Source organism: Bubalus bubalis, chromosome 9 (assembly GCF_019923935.1).
Source record: "Bubalus bubalis isolate 160015118507 breed Murrah chromosome 9, NDDB_SH_1, whole genome shotgun sequence".
NCBI classification, from domain to species: domain Eukaryota; kingdom Metazoa; phylum Chordata; class Mammalia; order Artiodactyla; family Bovidae; genus Bubalus; species Bubalus bubalis.
This window is the reverse complement of record NC_059165.1, coordinates 79,803,584-79,825,760: the sequence shown is the minus strand read 5'-3', so window position 1 is coordinate 79,825,760 and position 22,177 is coordinate 79,803,584. Positions and strand designations below refer to the sequence as shown.

Sequence of the window (22,177 nt, the reverse complement as noted above, 5' to 3'; positions counted from 1 at the left end):
CTGCTTCCAAGTTGGGTATGCTGTGCTGTGCTTAGTCACTCAGTCGTGTCCAACTCTTTGCAACCCCATGGACTGTAGTCCACCAGTTTCCTCTGTCCAGGGGGATTCTCCAGGTAAAAATACTTAAGTGGGTTGCCATGCTGTCCTCCAGGGTATCATCCCAACAAGGAACTGAACTCAGGTCACCCGAACTGCACGAATTCTTTACCGTCTAGGCCACCAGGGAAGCCCCAGAATATTGGAATGCATAGCCTTTCCCTTCTCCAGGGAAACTTCCTGACCCAGGAATCGAACCAGGGTTTCCTACATTGCAGGCAGATTCTTTACCAGCTGAGCTACCAGGTAAATAACTTGGTATTTTTTGTATAAAGAGAAAACTGTGTATGGCAACAGCTCATTTACTCTGGACATAGAAGCATATGCATCAGAATGTGCTTTATTTAAAGTTAAGAAAATAGGTTGAAAGCCATAAGTTAAAGAAGGTAAAATCTGTTTAGAAAACACATATTATTATAGAACTTGAAAAAGTAAATTACACTGATTCTGATTTTAGAGAAGTAAGCAGTATTTACTGATCTCTGTAGTATTCCTGTGGTACTCCCCATTGCCCCCCAAAGATGTCTATCATATCCTAATCCCTGAAAGATGTGATTATGTTACCTTATGTGATAAAAAGGGAATTAAGGTTGGACTATGGGGTGGGTCCAATCTCACCACATGAGTAACAGTGAAGAGAAGGCAGAAAAGGAGATCAGAGGGACTTAAAGTGTGGTAAGGACTCTACCTGCGGTTGGGGACTTTGATGATGAAGGAAGCGGCTGTGAGCCAAGCAATGCAGTAGCCTCGAGGAGCTGGCAATGACTCTCAGCTGACAGCAAGAAAACAGAGACTTCAGCAAGAAACTGATTCTGCTACATGACCTGAATGAGCAGGAAACAGACTTTCATCTGAGAGTCTCCAGAAAGGAAAGCAGACTGTGAACACACTGATTTTAATCTAGAGAAATTCATTCTGGTATCCTGACCTACAGAACTGTGAGATAAATGTCCATTGTTTTAAAACACTAAGTATGTGGTAATTTGTTACAGGAGTAGAAAACTAAGCATCAAAACTGGTAGCAGCTCCCATGAGTCAGAAGGAAGAACTAAACCAATGAGTTATAAGTTTTCTTAAAAAAGCTGCTGAATCTTCGATGCTGGCTTGAGGAAGTTCAGTCTTCTCCTTGCCAAATGTCACTGCACATCCTCAACAGCTGTCGGCTACCTAAATTTAATTCTGAGAGATCAGATTTGCATAATACTCTTCCACCAGCCCCAGATATTCTCCTTTTCTCAGAAGTGGTCAGTCTTAGTACTAACATTCCATCCCTGCTGCTGCTGCTGCTGCTAAGTCGCTTCAGTCGTGTCTGACTCTGTGCGACCCCATAGACGGCAGCCCACCAGGCTCCACCGTCCCTGGGATTCTCCAAGCAAGAATACTGGAGTGGGTTGCCATTTCCTTCTCCAATGCATGAAAGTGAAAAGTGAAAGTGAAGTCACTCAGTCGTGTCCGACTCTTAGCAACCCCATGGACTGCAGCCTACCAGGCTCCTCTGTCCATGGGATTTACTAGGCAAGAGTACTGGAGTGGGGTGCCATTGCCTTCTCCTATTCCATCCCCAACACTTAAGAAGTCTGTGATCTTATTTATCTTGCTCATTCTGTGACTCACACACTGAAATAAAGCAGAAGCCAGCAAACTTTTTCCTAAAGGGTCAAATATTAAATATTTTAGGCTTGTACACCACAAATTCTGTGTCATAATTACTCAACTCAGCTGATGTAGTTGTGAAATCAACACTCGGTAATATGTAAGAGAATGTGTATGGCTCTGTTTCAATAAAACTTTATTTACAAAAACAGGTGGTGGAAAAAAAAAAGCAACAGGTGGTGGGGTGAATTGGGCCTCAGTGTATAGTCTATAGTTTGCTGACCCTAATCTAAAGAATAAACAAAAAATATACAGGAGCTTTCTACTTTTCCTACTTTGAAATTTGGTATTGCCTGTCAAGTATTTTAGAAAAACATTAGGTGAGGGATTAAAATAGATGAAGCAAGATTACAGTCTCCTTTTAAAGGGTTTTTAGGTGTCAATGTGAATTATGACACAGTCAAGAAAACTATTTGGAGGCAATTAGGTTGACTGATGACAGGAATCCCAGGTATGGATGGAGAAAAAAAGGACTCTATTATCTAGATTCTAAAAAAGCCCTCAGAAAGGACTAATCAACTTTATAATATATGAGCATGTGAAATATGAATATGTGAAAATATGTGAGCATTTGTCCAGTATGTCTGCTAGGCTGCTCTAACAAAGTACCACAAGTTGCCTTCCTTAAACAACGGAAGTTTATTTTCTCATAGTTCTGGAGGCTAGCAGTCTGTAACCGAGGTGTTGACAAGGCTGGTTCCTTGGAGGGCTGTGAGGGAGAATTGGCCCTCTGCCTCTCTACTAGTGTTTGGTGGTTCACTAGCAATCTCTGGCATTCTCTGACTTCTGAATGAATCACCCTGATCTTTGCCTTCCTGTTCACATTATCTTCTCCCTGTGTGTGTCTGTCTCTGTGTCCAGATTTTCCCCTTTTGCAAGGACACCAATCATCTTGGATTGGGCCCAATCCTATGACTTAATTTTCACTTGATTACTTTTGTAAAGACCCATCTCCAGATAAGCTCACATTCCAAAGTCCTAGGGGTTAGGACTCCAACACATCATTTTATGAGGCTACAATTCAACCCATTGACACCTACATGTATAGATCAGGATGTCTAAGAGAGCTGAAGGGTACCATTTCTAAATAATAGCTATGTTGATGAAGGACTGGTAAAAATATCCTAGGAGGAAAAGGCGCTCAAGACTGTCTCCCACTCACAATTTTGGACTGAAAAACTAGTGTTTTCCATCCTTCCTTGTGCACCTTTTGATGTTGTTGGTGCCCTAGAGTCTGAAGGGTACAGTGGACTAAATAGAGTAAGTGAATTTCTGTTTTAGTTTTGCCAGTCTCACTGAGACACACACTGAGTACAAAACTAGGGTCTCCAGCATAACCTCTCTTATTTCATATTCTCATTGGCTTGACTACATCTGTCTACAGCCTTCAGCTTGGAGACAGTGGAATAACTGCTGTCTATTAGCGTACATGTGTGTTTTATCCCAGGATCATCAGCACAGAGAGCAGCCAAGACCCTGACCTTGAAGAGTTCTACCAATAAAGCAACTACTACAGCTCAGGAAAGCCTCTCCAACTCTGTGCTGAGAGATTGAGGGGAAGGTTTTTCAGTCTTTTCTCTGAGTACAAACCTTTAGAAAAAAACATTCCATTGGACTATTTTAAAGTTCCTCTCGACGGATATGTGCATACACTACTGAGGGGAGTATCCACTGGTACAACATTTCTGGAAGGATATTAGGCAGCATCTGTCTACAAGTATCATGACAGCAAGGAGATCAAACCAGTCAATCCTAATGGAAATCAACCCTGAATACTCATTGGAAGGCCTGATGCTGAAGCTCCAGTATTTTGGCCACCTGATATGAAGAACTGACTCACTGGAAAAGACCCTGATGCTGGGAAAGACTGAAGGCAAAGAAGAAGAAGGTGGCAGAGGATGAGATGGTTGGATAGCATCACCGATTCTATGCACATGACTCGGGCAAACTCTGGGAGACAGTGAGGGGACAGAGACGCTTGGTGTGCTGCAGTCCATGGGTTCACAGAGTCAGACGTGACTTAGTGGCTGAACAACAAAAATCCACATGTATGCACCTTTGTTCTGGTAATTCCTTTTCTAGGAACTTCTTTTCAGAAATACCTATACATGTACATAAAGGCATGTGTACAGTATGTTTGCCTTGACAAGATAACTTCCTGAAGGGAATTAGGAATTTGGGTGCATTTCCCCTTCAGTTACATCCAGACCTTCAAAGCTTGCTCAGCTCACCTGCCCCAGGGGAGTCTTGTGTAACTGGGCAAAGGATTGTTGGAGAGAAAGGAACCCCTCTAATTTTTAAGTTTAAATTTTTTTCTAGTGAAAGCCTAAACTCATTAGAGACAGTATTCTAGGTACTGACAGAGGAAGGGTGGAGGAGTGCAGAAACTCTTAACCTCTAAGGCACGAGAGCAGAAGCAGAGAGAGAAATGTTTCCCAAGTCTAGTGAGGAGCCAGAGGATCTAAGGACTTGTCACTATTGCATGAATTAAATTCTAACCAGTTAAGGCCTCCCACCAACTACAGATCTTTTTTCACAAGGAAAGAAGAAAAAACTATTTTTTTATAATTTTAAAGTAAAACTTCACTTTTCTCCCCTAAAACTTAATTTTTAAGGTCTATTCTCCTAATCTGTTACCATTACTTTGAGTGCTATTCTTGATTTTCGATGAGTCCCTTATCAGTATGGCAATGGTCATTTGGCCAATGTGTTCTCCAAGGGCTGACCTCTGTCCCCTTAGAGGGGCCTCAGCTCTTAGTCCTTCAACCTGCTTGACCCCCACCCCTCCCAGATGACCTCTCCTTGGGCCCTCCTTTTTTCAAACACATCATGGCAACTTCCCAGCCATGCTCCCCTGATATCTAGTTATGCAATGTGTACCAGCTTTATTATTTCATCAAAAAAAGAACTGGGCTTAACTAGACAAAGAGTGTTTTAAGTAATGTCATACTGAGTTCACATTTTGAGGATTTTTCATTCTGAGGATTTGTGAATTGTCTGCTTAATTTTTATAATAAATTTGCGGCACTGGTTACCAGGGTACCTATACTTTCCTAAATATACATTTTTCTTTTTTGAGAAAACTGAGAAACTGGCTCATCTTGAACCTTTCTCTCTCTCACATTCTTTATAATTTGTTGAACTATTAAGGACAGAAGTTTGGAATGATGCCCACATGTGCTTTCTGCGCCTACTACATCATCTGGGGCCCTAAGATGTGAAGACAGAGAGAGGCTCTCTCCCCTAGTCCACTGTGGCTTAAGTTTCCTGCTGAGGAAGCTTGCTCTGCATTCTTTTTTTGCTTAAATATCATTTTGCCTCCACAGAGATGGCATCTTCAGCATGAACACCGGCTGTGAGGACTGGGAATGAGGGAAGAAAAGAAGATGAGGAGGACACTAGGCATTCCCAGTACCACCCACGAGAGGGAGCCTTCTGAGGACCAGGCTGACACCTAAGCACGACCTGACCAGCCAGACTGGGTTCTCATGGAACAAGCAGGTCACTCACTCCTTCAGCTGCTTGGTGAGCTTCACCACCTGGGAGGCTAGCGACATGCAGGTCTCCACCACCACCAGGTACCGGGAGCACAGGCTGTGTCCATGGCGCTCGGCGCTCTGGGAGGGCTTCTCCCCAGCGTGGTTCTGCATAGTGACATTTGCTCCGTACTCAACCAGGGTCTGTTAGAGGAGGCACAGACATGTGATCCATCAGGACTTCCCTCTAAATGTTATTTAAAAAAATTTTTTTGAAGTATAGTTGATTTACAGTTTTGTTAGTTTCAGGTATGCAGCAAAGTGATTCAGTTTTATATATATATATATATATATATATATATATTTCTTTTTTCCAGGCTGCTTTCCATTATGGGTTGTTACAAGATATTGAATATAGAATATAGTTCCCCATGCTACACAGTCAACTCTTGTTGCTTATTATTTTATGTACAGTAGTTAGCATCTATTACTTTCATACTCCCAAATGTATCCCTCCCCCACCTCCTTCTTCCTTTTGGTAACCATAAATTTGTTTCCTATGTTTGTGAGTCTGTTTCCTTTCTGTATACAGAATAATTTGTATTATTTTTTAGATTTCACACATAACTGATATCATATAATTGCTTTTCTCTGACTTACTTAGTATGATATTCTTTAGGTATGTTCATAAACATTACTTTTTAATGATTGTAACAGAAGGTTGAATGGAACTTCTCCTGTTGTTCCAAAACCAGTCACCAGAGTCCACAGCAGGACAGGGTGGGGGCAAGGAGCCTCACATACAAAGAGGACTTCTAGTGAGATTTTAGCAGTCAGTATCAGATGCCTCCCTTCAGAACCTACAACAACGCAACCGACCAACCTTCCTACTATCAACCCCACCCAGCCTCAGAAGGACACTGGGAAGGGGAGGAGGATGTGTTGTCCTTAGGAGTCCTTTCCTTCATGAGATGAGCAGGGCCGTGTCTGCAGTAAGAGGCTCTGTCCCTTTCAGTGGGTGGGCTCATGAATTTAGGGATGCCCCTAAGAAAAAGAAGGAACTTTTTTTACCTGTTCCTTTTTGGGCAGCACACTTGATCTGGTGCTGAACCCACCCAATCAGAGATAAAAAGAACAGGAGAGAACTGTCATGGCAGGGGCCCATATTCTCACCATGTGCCCTGGTGAGGATGTGTCTCCATAGATTAATCAGATGTTGTAGAAGGGAGCATGCTGTGAGCTTATTATCACTCGATGAAAATGGAGAAGGTTCTTTAGCAGCAGGAGGCAGTGGGAAGCAACACCGTGGAGAGGCTTGTATGGGGGGGGAGAGTGCAAGGTCGGGGCCGCATCTCCCTGTCAGGTAGCAGTGGGGAGGCTCTAAAGGACCCTCCAAAGGCCCCACCCACCACATCCACCAGAGACACAGCTCCTGAAGGCTGCTCCCGAGGATATTAGTGGCAAACCTTAGTGAGCTAAAGAAGCAAGACAACTTTCAGGGAGATGCCATGGCCCCTGCCAGTTAAGCAAAGAGACAGCTGACTTTCTCTCTCCATACTCCCTATTTGTCCTCAACAGTGGATCCCAGGAGAAAGAGGTGAATAGGAGCTAAGGTGGTGTGTAACAAGCCAGTCAAGCTTCTGTCCCAACCTTGTTCCTTCTACCCTGAGCTGATCTGGCTTGGGGAGGAGAATACTTTGAATTAGAAATAAGACTGAGATTGTTCAATTGGTTTGAAGTATATGTTAATAGTCAAACAAAGGCAAAAAGTTAAGGAATCTTGTCAAGGTATCATTAATATAGGGGAGAAAGATTTGAAGGAGCATGGTTGAGACTGTTAATTTTTTTTCTTTTTACTGTACTTTGCTTGTGTGATCTTAGATCTCTGATCAGGGATTGAACCTGTGCCCTCAGCAATGAAAGCAAAGAGTTCTAACCACTGGTATATCAGGGAATTCCCTGACATCATTAATTTTTAAAAATAAAAACTTTAGTTTTTATGCTGTGGTGAAAATAGACTCCACAAAAAGCTGTCATATCAATATTAATCAACTGTCATAGTCTGATATATATTTTTGACACTATCAAGATGAGTTTGTAGACCTCCGAATTTATTTTAGTAATAGATAATGTTTTCTCCACAAGAAATAATTGTTATTTTAAAACTCCTAGACTACTCAGACTCAGAGGTCATAAAGGAGCTTCATTTTCCACTCAGTTTAGGATTACTCGCCATGAAAAGTCACTGTGCCCTACAGTTACTGCCACTCAGCTCACAAAGCGTCCCCACCCCACACTGAGCTCCCAGAGACACAGCATAAACACACACTGTTAGCTTGGCTCTGGCCTCTGCAGTTTTCTTTCCAGTGTTTCCCATACTCAGCTCCCTCCTCACATCATAACGACACTTGCTCACTCCCTTTTCCACTTCCAATCTCTTTGTACCTACTTTTTCTCACACCCAGTGGAGAGACTTACTTCCAAGAGTATCCAAGTTTCCACATCCATGGTGCCTAGTGCCAAAAATATCATTTGTGTTAAGTGGAGATGAACACGCTGAAAGGACAGACTGCCTCTCCTCACATATTTAAAAAAAAAAAAAAATTGAAATCTCAAACAGAATTAGTGATATCAGCCAGTTTTCTTTGGCTTGCAGTCATTTATTAGCTGATAAAAGTTTACTCTTTTTTACTTTGAGACTATTAAATATGATAGTGTTTTGTTAAACAGAAAAATGAAGTTTTCAGTCTTCGTTCAATTATTTTTCCTCCACAAAAAGCAATGCTACTCCTTTCATCTTTCTGCAGACCCTGGTAGTAATTAAAATTTCTCTCTTTTCTATACATTTTGATTTCTCATCACTCCTTTCACGACTGGGTGTCTTAAATCAGAAGATGCATGCTTTGCCAACAATAGTGGGGAAACTTCTCAGACACTTGGAATATTTCCTGTTAATGTGGCTTTCCACAGAGCAGTTGCATGTGAGGAGACCGTGTAGAGATCTTTTTGCTATTGCCTCTGCATTCTGGTTTTATTCAGCTCTTGTCTCATATTTACAGCTTTTGCATATCTTCTCCTGTCATTTCCTAATCCTCTCTACTTTTCTGAGCAACTGGTTCTCACTGCCCAGTTTTCTCTTTCAGATACAGTCTACCAGCACACAGGAAAACCTTGGTAAGTGCCTGTTAAGTTTGGAATAAAAGAAATATTACCAAATATGGTGCAAAAGAGCACTGTTTTCTTAGAGTTCTCAAGTACACATAAGATATTTTGAACTGTATGAATCTGGTGAGGTAAAAGTATTTTCTTTAATCGTGGCCTTCACCCATACATTGTCAATCGTTCTTTTCCTACATTTCAGGCAGATGTGGGAACAAATCCATAGATGTTGGGTCATTTTCGATGATAAGAATGGTGTGACTGGTCAGACTCTGGTAATGATGATTTATTTTCCTAAAGTAAATTCCAGGCCAGTTCTAAACTTTGTTTCAATTCAAAGCTTTTCCTCTCCTTACACCATCACTGTCCCTCCTCCCCTTCAGCCCTCCTCTCTCATTGTTTTGTCAGTCAGGGCCTTATACCTTCTAGCTGAAAAGGCCTATCCAGTTATTTTTAAAAACTTTTTTAAATTGAAGTATAGTTGATTTACAATGGTGTGTCGGTTTTTGCTATATAGCAAAGTGACTCAGTTATACACATATAGGTATTCTTTTTTATATGTTCTTTTCCATTATGGTTTATCACAAGATACTAAAAATAGTTCCCCATGCTGTACAGGCAGGTGGGAGAGGGAAGGCCTGGGAGTTTGGGATTAGCAGATGTTAAACTATTATATATAGGAGGCCTGCCCAGTTTTCACATTCACGTGCTCCTCTCAGGACCCCCCGCCATGCGCTGTGAGGGTGGCAGCCCTGGTGTGGCTCAGCTCTGGGCAGCTCTGCGTTCAGCTGCAGGATGAGATGCCAACCCCTCTTCTCGTAGGAAGCCTGTACTCTCTAAGCAGTCCTCTTGGAGGTCCCCTCAGGTGGCTGGGTCAGGGAGATGCCACCTCCCATGGCTCCACTCCCCAACCTTTTTCCATCACTACACACATAAGACACAGTAAAATTCTCCAGGTATGTTTGGCTAAAAGGGTGAGGCCACCTGAGCCTGTTGGGTGGACTGGCTAGCCAATCAGGGCCCTGCCGAGTCTGCCCTCGGGCTGAGGGGGTCTATGTCAAGGGCTTCCTAGAATCAGTTCTGGGCTTTTTGAATGTATTCAAGAAGCTCAGTCCTACTACAAAGAAAGGGAGAAAACCACAGGACCCTCTCTCCCCAGCCTACTACCTGCTGTGTGTGTGTTTAGTCACTCAGTCGTGTCTGACTCTTTGCGACCCCATGGACTATAGCCAGACTCTGTGATTCCCTTATCTATGGGGTTATCCCGGCAAAAACGCTGGAGTGGGTTGTCATGCTCTCCTCCAGGGGATCTTCCCCACTGAGGGACACAACTTGCGTCTCTTGTGTCTCCACTGTGTCATACTGCTTGATGCTCTAAGGAATTTTTCTAATTGTTTCCTGAAAATTCAGTTCTGTTTTTTAGACACTTGGGAAGGCAAAGTGTGCTAACGACAGCAGGCACGGCCACCTGCCATGTGACAGTCTGAGTGATGTCCGTCTGACAGGGGTTTTCTGCTATCTTGAGAACACAGGGTGCTTAACATCTACTGTCCTCAGCACTGGGGTTTTCAGGCAAGGCTGAAAGGGCAAGAAGAGACCCTGTCAACACCCTGTGACATGCAAGGAGAGACCCAGATGGCTCTTTATGCCAATGCTTGTGTGCATTTCTGGAAATACAAATATATCAATTTGATTCTTTTATTATCCACTAAAGAGACAAAGTTGATTTAATCTAGACATTCTCTGAGGGAACTAAATTCCCATTTTCTGTTTTACTGCTTGTTGCACTCTTTTCTCCAGAGAAGCAGGGCCCGTGTACCTGTATGCACCCGAGGTAGCCATGCTGTGAGGCCACATGAACAGCACTGTTGCCATCTTGGTCCACTTCATCCAGCGAGATGCCCTGCTCTTGCATGAACTGAAGAAGCCACAGCAGAATCTTCTCCTATAAACACAAGGACAAGTTGGAATTAATTAGGCTGTCATGTAGAGCCAAATGATTGGAAAAGACCCTGATGCTGGGAAAGATTGAAGGTAGGAGGAGAAGTGGGTGACAGAGGATGCAATGGTTGGATGGCATCACCAATTCAATGGACATGGTTTGAGGAAACTCCAGGAGATGGTGAAGGACAGGGAAGCCTGGTGTGCTGCAGTCCATGGGGTTGCAAAGAGTCAGACATGACTGAGCAGATGAACAACATGTAAAGAAGCCTAATAAAAAGACAGGAAAATAAAACTCCAACATGTGAAGCTTAAATATAGCCAAGCTTACCCTATGAAGAGAACATTTCCATTCTGTATGAACTGAAAATTGATGCATCTCTGACTAAAGTCAATGAAAGAGAATTGTGCTGAGAATTCATAGAGCAGAAAGTTATCTCAGAAATGCTCTTGTTTTGCTTCCATATTCTTCAGGTGGAAAAACGGATTCAGAGAAAGTTTGAGCATCTCCTCAAAGTTACACAGTGAGACGGAGTCAATGCTGGAACCAGAATCCAAGTCTTTTGATTTCAAGGCAATATTTCTGCTCGTCTGTTAAATTATCTGATAGCTTTAAGAATATTATAAAACCTTGAACTGTTGAGATAACTAGTTTCTACTTTAAGTTAATCACACTTCACCTTTGTGAATCTCACACCTTTCAATCAACAGGCTTCCAAAAAGGGGACACATATAAAGTTGTTAGGCGTAAGATAACCACACTGAAATGAAACTGGGACCCTCTTGATTTTTCTGATCAAATGGTGGCGGTATTTGAAAGGTAAAGCTTTCTCTTCTATGTTAAAGAGCACCAAACCTCTGAACACAACCTTTCCAAAGCAAAGGCACAGAAGAGTCAGTGCGTGTTGTCCTAACCTGTTTGCATTTTACCCACTGAGTCTTTTGTGGTATTTTCATGGTATGCTTGGTCTCAGGAGAAAGCAGGGGGATGGGATTTCAGGGTTTTAAAATAGAAAAATTAAATATAATGCTAAAAAAATACGAGAGTGGTAAAAACAACAGCATGAAATTTAGTGGGTGGAATTTGACATTTAAAAAGATGATCATGCCTTTCAAAGAGCCTTGAACCTCTCCTTAGCCTTTTAAAGGATTTTTTCCCAGTTATTTGCTCGGACTGGTCATGAACTTTTATACTTTTCTGGATTAAATTTGCCTGCACCTTCTGAACATGCCAACTAATCTGCTAAAGGAATGTTGGATCAAAACAGCCAATTCCTTTCATGTTTCTCCCCTCATGTGGGGAACGGGGCACTGTTTATGAAAGCAACTGTGATATCAGGGAGAGACCGAATATTTGCACCACACTTTTTTTCACAGGAGCAAGCAGAAAGTAAGCCCTCCAAAGAAAAAGAAGAGAAAATGTAGTCAATAGCTGCAACCAACCAAGAATGTACCCTGGCAAAGCAGGGTGAGTGTTAGCTGCAAAAACAGACAGACCTTGTAGGAAGGGGAAATCCTCCCTGTCCTGAGAGAATGAGGTGGGGCAGAGCCCCGAGGCCAGGGCTGGGTGGCTGGAGGTGGATAAAAAAGAGGCCTATGTGCTCTCTTCTTCAGAGGCAAACAAAGAAAGAAAGTTGAAACTGATACCAGACCAAGTGATGTTTCAAATGGATAAGGTAGAACAACTTCTGTTACTTTTCCTATTTTAGGGGAAAAACAAAACAAAACAAAACTGAATTACCTTAATTTGGAGACAGATGACTAATTCATTTTTATTGAAGTACAGTTGCTATACAATGTTGTTAGTTTCTACTGTTCAGCAGAATGAATCAGTTATACATATATGTATATTCCCTTTCTAAGATTTCCTTCCTATTTAGGTCACCACAGAGCCTTGAGTAGCGGTCCCATGCTATACAGTAGGTTCTCATTAGTTATCTATTTTATACATAGTAGTGTATGTTCTTGCCTGGAGAATCCCATGGACAGGGGAGCCTGGTAGGCTGCAGTCCATGGGGTTTCGAAGAGTGGGACATGACTGAGCGACTTCACTTTGACTTTTCACTTTCATCTTTGGAGAACGAAATGGCAACCCACTCCAGTGTTCTTGCCTGGAGAATCCCAGGGACAGCGGAGCATGGTGGGCTACCGTCTATGGGGTTGCACAGAGTCAGACACGACTGAAGCGACTTAGCAGCAGCAGCAGCAGTATATGTCAACCCCAAACCCCCAATTCATCCTCTCTCCTTCCTAGTATCCATTAAGTTTGTTCTCTATATCTGTGTCTCTATTTGTTTTGCAAATAAGGTTATCTGTACCATTTTTCTAGATTCCACATATAAATGATATTATATGATACTTGTTTTTCTCATTCTGATTTACTTCACTCTGTATGACTGTCTCTAGGTTTATCCATGTCTCTGCAAATGGCAGTACTTCATTCCTTTTCGTGGCTGAGTCATATTTCATTGTATATATGTATCACATCTTCTTTATCCATTCATCTGTTGATAGACATTTAGGTTGTTTCCATGTCCTAGCTGATGTAAATAGGTGCTGCTGTGAACCCTGGGGTGCATGTATCTTTTTAAATTATGGTTTTATCTGAGTATATCCCAAGAGTGGGATTGCTGGATCATATGGTAGTTGTACTTTTAGTTTTCTTCAGAATCTCGATACTGTTCTCCACAGTGGCTGCATCAACTTATATTCCCACCAACAGTGTAAGAGGGTTCTCTTCTCCATATCTTTCCAGCATCTGAATCATGTGATCTTAACTCCTAGAAAGGTCTGGATGAGTGGGTATATCTCAAGATCAATGACATGACCAACTGGTTAGAAGTCAATGTCTAAGAAATATCAAGAGGGCAATTTGCTGTGCCTTTGCTGGTGAAAAGGACAGCCCTGCTATCTTCAATGGTCACTGGCAAGCTTGTGGTGACATGGTTTGCTCCATGATATTAAACATTAAGATTGTTAAGTGGGAGAGATTTTAGCGAATCATCCAATTCAAACTCTTATTTTACAAATCAGACAACTGAAAAAAACAACTGGATATTCTCAGATATTCCAGCAGCTTCTTTAGCAAGTAAAGTTCAGAGGGGTTCAAGATAATCAGAAATACTTTATATGTACGTTCTTGTCAGGCACACTTTCATGTTTTCCAGACTCAATTAAATATCATAATGGATATGTGTGTGCTCCACATGCACAGAAAATGCCCTTTACTATAATTCACAGTGTTTTGACTTCTGTTGTTGTTGCTCAGACACCAAATCATCTCTGACTCCTTGTGATTCCATGGACTGCAGCACACCAGGCTTCTTTGTCTTTCACTGTCTCCCAGAGTTTGCTCAAATTCATGTCCATGAAATCAGTGATGCCATTGAACCATCTCATGCTCTGTCATCCCCTTCTCCTGCCTTCAATCTTTTCCAGCACCAGAGTCTTTTCCAGTGAGTTGGCTCTTCCCATCAGGTGGCCAAAGTATTGGACCTTCAGCATCAGTCCTTCCAATGAAAATTCAGGGCTGGTTTCCTTTAGGATCGACTGGGTTGATCTCCTTGCAGTCCAAGGGACTCTCAAGAGTCTTCTCTAGCACCACAATTCAAAAACATCAATTCTTTGGCAGTCAGTCTTCTTTATGGTTCAACTCTCATGTTCAGATATAACTACTGGAAAAACCATAGCTTTGACTATATGGACCTTTGCTGGCAAAGTGATGTCTCTGCTTTTCAATACGCTGTCTATGTCTGCCATAGCTTTTCTTCCAAGGACTAAGTGTCTTTTAATTTTGTGGGTGCAATCACTGTCTGTAGTGATTTTGGAGCCCAAGAAAATAAAATCTGTCACTGTTTCCACTTTTTATCCATCTGTTTGCCATTAAATGATGGGACCAGATGCCAGGATCTTAGTTTTTTGAAAGTTGAGTATTAGGCCAGCTTTTTCCCTCTCCTCTTTCACCTTCATCAAGAAGCTCTTTAGTTCCTCTTTTCTTTCTGCCATTAGAGTGGTGTCATCTGCATATCCAAGGTTTGATATTTTTAGTAATAGAGTTAGAGGAAATATAATACTACATTCCATAAGAGCAGGAATTTTCCCTTTATAGAAATCTGGGAAAGAACCTATAGAGACCTGGACTTTACAGGGGCTTGATGCCTTGGGAGAACAGGACAAAGTCTGTGTAAGGCAGGAGGTGCCTTGGCTCCTGGGGCTCTCCAAGTCAAGTGTAGTCCATACTGTTATGATAACCTGCTGCTTTTCTTAGGACGACCTGGATATTTCTTCCTTATAATTATTCTTACCAAATTCAATATGCAAGACTTTAATCAAGGAAGACCCATTATCTTAATTCAGGTTAGTTGCTCCGTGGTGTCTGGCTCTTTGTGACCCCATGGATTGTAGCCCACCAGGCTCCTCTGTTCAAGAAACTCAAACTCTGGGAGATAGTGAAGGACAGGGAAGCCTGGTGTGCTGCAGGCCATGGGGTCATAAAGAGTTGGACACATCTAAATGACTGAACAACAGCAGCAACAACATTATCCTATTGTTTAAAACAATGTAGGTCTTTGCTCAGCAGGTCAAATTCAGTTTCCTATGCTGCAGTGGACACTTTAATAAGCTATGCAACTGGCCGCACCGTCCCTCGTGGCTCAGATGCTAAAGAGTCTGCCTGAAGTGTGGGAGACCTGGGTTTGATCCCTGGGTTGGGAAGATCCCTTAGAGAAGGAAATGGCAACCCACTCCAGTATTCTTGTCTGGAAAATCCCATGGATGGAGGAGCCTGGTGAGCTACAACCCATGGGGTTACCAAGAGTCAGACATGACTGAACAACTTCACTTTCACTTTATGCAACTGGCCTGTTTACTGAGAAGTTATATGGAAATGACCATCTCCCCTATGATACTGTGCAGAGAGGCACTGCTCAAAGGGATTGGCTGATTATCCACTTGGTTTCACAACCAGAGTTTAGGATTTCTGAGATGGCATGGAGATGGTTAGAATCCCTTGGTTTGGGTAAAGCATGTTTAGCATCCTGGAGAAAAAAACAGCAACCCACTCCAGTGTTCTTGCTTGGAGAATCCCATGGACAAAGGGGCCTGGTGGGCTACCGTTCATGGGATCACAGAGTCAGACACAATGTCGAACATAATGTGCTGAGTGACTAAGCACAATGTTTAGCATCCACTCTCCTAGAAATGCTTTCTGCTCTGATTCTGGAAAACATGCCTGCAGAGACCCACAGTCCTACAGTTTAAACAGTGACTTATTTGACAAATATCCAGTAAAGAGAAGAGATACAGCTACTTTCTCCAACTAAGAAGACCCTGTGAATGTATATCACATATAAATGTATATCCATGATGCCTACCTCTTCTTTTAGACCTTTAGTGTGTTCTCCCCACCTCCCCAGTGACCCCACCCCTGCGTGTGTGTGTGTGTGTGTGTGTGAGAGAGAGAGAGAAAGAGAGCACGGGTGTGGGATATTAAAGAATATAACTTCAGACCTTCATGTTCCCATAGGTATTGCTTTTAGAGAACACCCAATGTAATCACATGGATGACGCAGTTCTGTATTATTTCTGTTTTACAGAATGCCTTTCCAACTGACATGCCATCCAATCACCTATATCTATTATATCTACCCATTCAATGTTCATCTAATGAATGAAAACTTACTTTATGTACTAGTTTCCTCTTCTGGGGATTTTCTGCTCTTTTGATAACCTGTTTTAATGTTTTTTGTGCATTCTTAAAGGCAATGGAACTTTTTTATAGAGGCAATTAATACATGTAATTTATGAACTTTGCTGGACAGTCTAGTTAAAAATGTAATTGAAAAGGATGCCACAGGTACATGCTATGCTATGCTAAGTCACTTCAGTCGTGTCTGACTCTGTGTGACCCCATAGACGGCAGCCCACCAGGCTCCCCCGTCCCTGGGATTCTCCAGGCAAGAACACTGGAGTGGGTTGCCATTTCCTTCTCCAATACATGAAAGTGAAAAGTGAAAGTGAAGTCGCTCAGTCGTGTCCGACTCTCAGCGACCCCATGGACTGCAGCCTACCAGGCTCCTCCGTCCATGGGATTTTCCAGGCAAGAGTACTGGAGTGGGGTGCCATTGCCTTCTCCGACAGGTACATTACTGCTATCAATAAAATCTCTATAGTTTTGTTACAACTGTAAGTTCTAAAGGAGGAAATTTTGTCTGTGATTATGTCATCAAATCTAACAAGCCATCAATTATAAGATTCATTCCAGTTTTTGAGATGCTCAAATGTGAAAAAAAAAAAAGGCCAGCAATAGTTTCATATTGTCACTTATTGTAAAATAAATGTAGAATCTAGAGACAGTAAAACGTGAAAAAATAATACATCTAAGAATTGATTGAACAGGTTTAGGACTTCCCTGGTGGCTCAGACGGTAAAGAATCTGCCTGCCAATGCAGGAGACCCAGGTTCTATCCCTGGGTTGGGAAGATGTCCTGGAGAAGGGAATGGCAACCCACTTCAGTATTCTTACCTAAGAATTCCATGGACAGAGGAGCCTGGTGGGCTACAGTCCATGGGGTCACAGAGTCAGACACGACTGAGTGATTAACACACACACAAAGATGTTTAGGCTGAAAAATTTTTTTTGCCAAACTTATACTTTACTTATAGGTAAACAAACAATATTTATAGCAATAAAAATCATAATTTGGAAGGTATCCAATAACCATTATAGCTGAAATTTACCTAGTGTCTACTACAGGCTTCCTGTGACTTTTCTCATTTGGATCTCAGAGCAACCCGTTAAGAAAGTTCTATTATCTCCATTCTAAAGATGAGGACACTGAGGTCCAGGAGACATTTTCTTATCTTTTCTTTTAAAATAAAGAACTATATACAAGGCTCCTGGGCTAGTAAGGGTAGGGCTAGGATTTAAACTCAGACTGAGGAGCTAACGTCCTGTGTCTTCTGTGTATGAATATCCACCATGGCTCATGACCCATGACCCCTGACTCCATAAAGGACGTGCTCCTTTGGCACCCCTTGGGTCACAGAAATCATGTTAACTGCCTGTCAGTCTGTGGGTTGTGGAGCTCTGTGCTGGTTATGCTTTTTCAAAGGCCTTGGAGAGCAGATTCTTGCTTGTGCCGATCAAAGATTTTTCCATGCACTTTCATCTGCAATCGTAGCACTTTCAGTGTTGTTTACTTATTTCTGCCCCATGACAACAAAATAATAAAGTCAACAGAATACTTCTCCTTTTAAAAGTAAACTATGGAAAAACTATGACACAGCCTGTGGAAGCAACCCCCTCACCAGCAGGCCTGTCACCATTCATGACCATTTGGAGGAATTCTGAGCCTCTTGTGAAAAAGTGACTTTTATTTTTTTTAATCTGATCAGGTCAAATATTTAAAATGGAGAATGAACATCACATAGGCAAGTGTGCTCTTTCTTAGTAAATGCTTAATGCTGTGATGCCTGCTGTTTCCATAGCAGAACTTCTTGACCAAAAGTCACATTAAAGGTTTAGAAACAAAATGAGAAATTTGATGTTGAAACAGTGACCAACACGCCAAACAGGCTGGAGCCCCCAAGCATGTGAGTGTGAGAGCTTCGCTGGGACCCTGAAGGAGACCATCTGAGCTTTCATATTTGAATAAAACAGTCCAAGTTACATAGGCAGTAGCTTTGATTTGAGATCATTCTGTCTCGATGGTTTCACCAGCAGCATCTCTCCCTCGGGACAGCAAAGCAGGCCCATCTGAACATGTGCCCCTCTCTTTCCCTGAGTGTCCCTCATGCGTTCACCTTCATGCTCCCCGTGGCTGGTTCTGCTAGGCACTATCAGACAATGAAGTAATTGCCCCCTCTGAGACTTTGTGTGTCAAGAGGAGGAAAATCAATTCCTGTTACCCAAAGATCTATCACTCCAGGAGACCACTAAAAACTGCTGGCTACCCCGTGGTTCTGGAGTCCTTACAGCTAAATTTTTACCAGAAAAAGGATGCCAACTGTGAGTCAAATGGAGCCCATTCTTTTAAGAATCTATAGGAGGGGCAGAGGGTAACTAAAATAAACCAGGAGAGAAATTTTCCTCTGTACTATCCTTTCCAAAAGGTATTTACTGAAGAAACAAAAGCAGAACACACTCAAGTGCCTGCTCCATGTAGAAAAACCTGCATGTGCTGAAGCCATTAGAAAACTGTTCAGTAACAGTCTTCCTTGTGAAAATATTAGGCTTGCGATGGTTCCAAGTTCAGCATCTCCACGGGTTATCTGTTACATAAGTGGCTGCAGCGGACGTAGGATGGCTGCGCTGAGCTCGCAGTCCTAATGGGTGTCTACATTTTCCACTTGGGTAGGAATGCTCTCCTGAAGCCACTGCTGGGTACTCTGCTCAGAGCTGTACTTGAGGTCATTAAAAATGCTTATCAACTTGAAATAACAATCTGAAGACTGATACTAACATGAAGCAAATGTTTGACATGGCTCTTCGCAAAGGTCACTAATTTCTGTATTTTCCTCTACTCCAGCCAAATAAACCACACTGTCACCTGACCAAATCCCAGAAATGGCACTTGCTTTTGTTTTATCCCAATGGCTTCAAAGTTATGAGACGCCTGCTGTGAGAGTTGAAGAGAGAAACTGGCACCTATAAGCAACATTTCCCAGGACAAAGAATACCAGATGCCCTATTATTGACTTAAAGTCTCAGAACAGCAAGGCAATCCTTCCCTCCTTTTCTTTGGCAAGCTCTTCCAAAACTGCAGTCAGCTTTTCCACTGATATCTGAAACTCCTCTTTACATAAGCAAATGAAATCAGGGGTGTGAAACAATTATCCAGACAATTTGAGAATAAATAAAATTTCATCTTATATTGAGAATGATTTATGAGGACTATTTGTCTTCATAATTCTTGTGGTCATTTGAAAATACTATTCTCCCCTCTGCTGGCCTAAGCCAAATAAGAGCATCTTTAGCAAATACTTATTAATTCTTATGGTAGTTCATAGAACACCACGGCTGGGGCTCATAAGTGCAATACACAAAGAAAATGAAGCAATTACTTCAAAGACAGTGGCTTTTACAAATTTTAAATGTTCTTGCTTCTTTCTTCATTCCATAAATTTAGTACCATGAGCTGTGTTTAAGATACTCCAAATATCACAACATATTGTTAGATAGAATTATTAAAAAAAAAAAAAAAAGGACTTCTGCAGCTATATCGGTTCCATTGCAAACAAGCTACACAAATTTACACGGATGGAGAAAAAAACAGAATCTGGCCTCAAAGTCAAAGGACCTGAGTTGAGATCCAGCCTTTGCTCTTACCGGCCACTAGACCATATGTCAACCACTTAAACGACTTTCTGTCTTCAGTCTCCTCATCTATAGACTAGGGATAAAAACAACAGAATCCAATAACGTTGTTTTAAAGACTAAGTCAGATAATGTACACAAAAGTCCAATGCCATGGTGCTTGGTATGTATAGGAAACAGTACATATATATATTAATTGAAGTTACCATGGCATATTATAAAGTATCACCTAACATGAACCCCACTAAAGAAAGGCTGTGGCAATATTCTGAGTCTATTTATAAATTTGAGATTTTCATGCTCGAAAAAGTATAATCTCTTGTTGACAACACCACAATTTACTGCCACTGGGAAAGTTTACAAAGCCAAAGGGATACGGTTATAAGAATGAGAAGCAATTTTCTTTGCCACAAACAAATGTGATTAAATCTATTTTAATGCACTGCTGACTTTATTTATATTTTCTTAAGGCTGAGATTGGCATTTTGTGGTTCCAGTTTTTTTTAAGATTATTTATACTCATCCTTCCCAAAGGGAGTTAGTGATGATTTTTTACTGTATACACTGGATTGTAATCTGTGTACATCATTACTCACACTGGGATTTCCTAATGTAGAAACTGACTGTAACTGAGACTCACTTCATTTGCATGATTGCTCATCTATTTTTTTTTTAATTCTCTAATTCTTTGTTGAAGATGATAAAACAAGCTTTGAATACATAAACAAACATGAATAGAAAAACTCAATGTTGTAATTATTACCAAATTAATCTGAAAGTAAAATTTAGCAATGACAATTAAAATCCCAATAAAGATGGTTTAACTGAATATGAACAGCCTGTTTTGGAAAAGAAAACACGTACAAATATTTAAGAAAATTTTAGGTAAGTGATTGCTTTGCTTATCTTTAATGGAGCAAGACTTCCTCAATTAATGTCTTACTAAAGATTTGCTTTTTAATTTGGGGTTCAAGAAAATATATCATTTTTCCTTTCCATAAAAGTTAAATTTGTTTATTATAGGAAATTTGGAAAGAAGTGAAAAACATAAAAAAAGAAAATAAAAGTCACTTATAATTCTGAGTGATAATTACTATAAACATGTGGAGACACAGTTTTTTTTTTTTTTCTAGTCTTATTATTCATTTCTCTTTCTCTCTCTTCAAAATTCAAAGTTGGTGCCAAATTACAGGAACAGTTTTGTATCATATATTTTAACTGAATATTATATAATGAGTATTTTTCTGAAAAATTCTGTCATATGAATGTCTCATTATTTATCCAATATTCTATCATGAAATATCTAGGTTTAACACATTTTTTTCCTACAAAAAATGCTACAATGAATATCATTGCCTATAAATCTTTGAATATATCTTTGATGATTTTTTAGGTTTGGATTTTGATATATTAAAATTTTAAAAAGCAGTAGATTACACAGTATGCAAAGAGAAAATAATTAAAATTTTCTTCATACCTGACCAAAACAACCTGCGTAATGAATAAGGCTTGGAAAATCCTTAGAACAACTCAATTCAGCAATGGCTTCTGTTTCACTCACCATCCAGCGTACACACTCCAACTGACCATTCTAGATTTAAAAAAAAAAAAAATGAAGGTAATTCAAGTTTAAAAGTTATCTCACAGGTGGCATTTTTACCAAGAAAAAAAATCACATGAATTTTAGCTTTTATTTCTGGCTTAACTCATTTACAATAAATGTATACCATACTTGTGATCAGTAATTTCTACTCTAAATCAACTGCATAGTCTTTACTTAAATATTTTCTCATAATTTCATTAGTTATTTAAAAATCAATTTATTAAAGTATAATTTGCTAACTATAAAATGTACTCTTTTAAAAGTACAATTTGAATTTTTGACAAGTATATTCTCTGGTAACTACAACTCCAATAAAGACACAGAACATCTCCACCCTTGCCCCCCCATTTCTAGTTCTCCTTTGTTCTTATACTGCTCACCTTTGCCCACATGACCACTCTGATTCCTATCACAGCAGAAGAGAATATGCACTCTTTAACATCAAGTTTCTTTCTACCTGGGCTTCCCTTGTAGCTCAGTCAGTAAAGAATCTGCCTGCAGTGCAGGAGACCTGGGTTCAATCCCTGGGTTGGGAAGATCCCCTGGAGAAGGAAATGGCAACCCACTCCAGTATCCTTGCCTGGAAAATCTCATGGACAGAGAAGCCTGGTAGGCTGCATAATGCTTCTATCTACATAAGCTACTGCTTGGAGATAGCTTATTTCTTTTTATTGCTGAGAAGTATTCCACTGTATGAATATACTACAATTTGTTTATCCATTAACTCTTAGAACTGGCTTTTTCTCTTGATAAGTTAGAATGTGAGGAGTCCAAAATAAAGAAAAGGGAAATAATCCCAATGCTACCTTCACTGAAGGAGCCTTCTCTTCCCTGATGCTCACAGTCCTTTTCTCCTGTGTTCAAACCCACACTGTGCAAATCAGGAAGATTGCTGTGATATACACAACCTAGCGATTAAGACCCAGACTTTGG

General features: G+C 40.9%; 1 protein-coding gene across 11 annotated transcripts in view; it reads right to left on the bottom strand.

Moving 5' to 3' along the window:
• Positions 1-22,177, bottom strand: part of LOC102397629 (synuclein alpha interacting protein) — a 165,725-nt gene that overhangs the window by 16,116 nt on the left and 127,432 nt on the right. For all 11 annotated transcript variants that reach the window (XM_025293007.3, XM_025293005.3, XM_044947803.2 and 8 more), the window contains 3 exons: positions 21,119-21,232; positions 10,204-10,329; positions 5,260-5,429 (listed from right to left, as the gene is read on the bottom strand). In XM_025293007.3, coding sequence (XP_025148792.2) covers positions 5,260-5,429; positions 10,204-10,329; positions 21,119-21,232 — 410 coding nt within the window. The remainder of the gene's footprint in view (positions 1-5,259; positions 5,430-10,203; positions 10,330-21,118; positions 21,233-22,177) is intronic.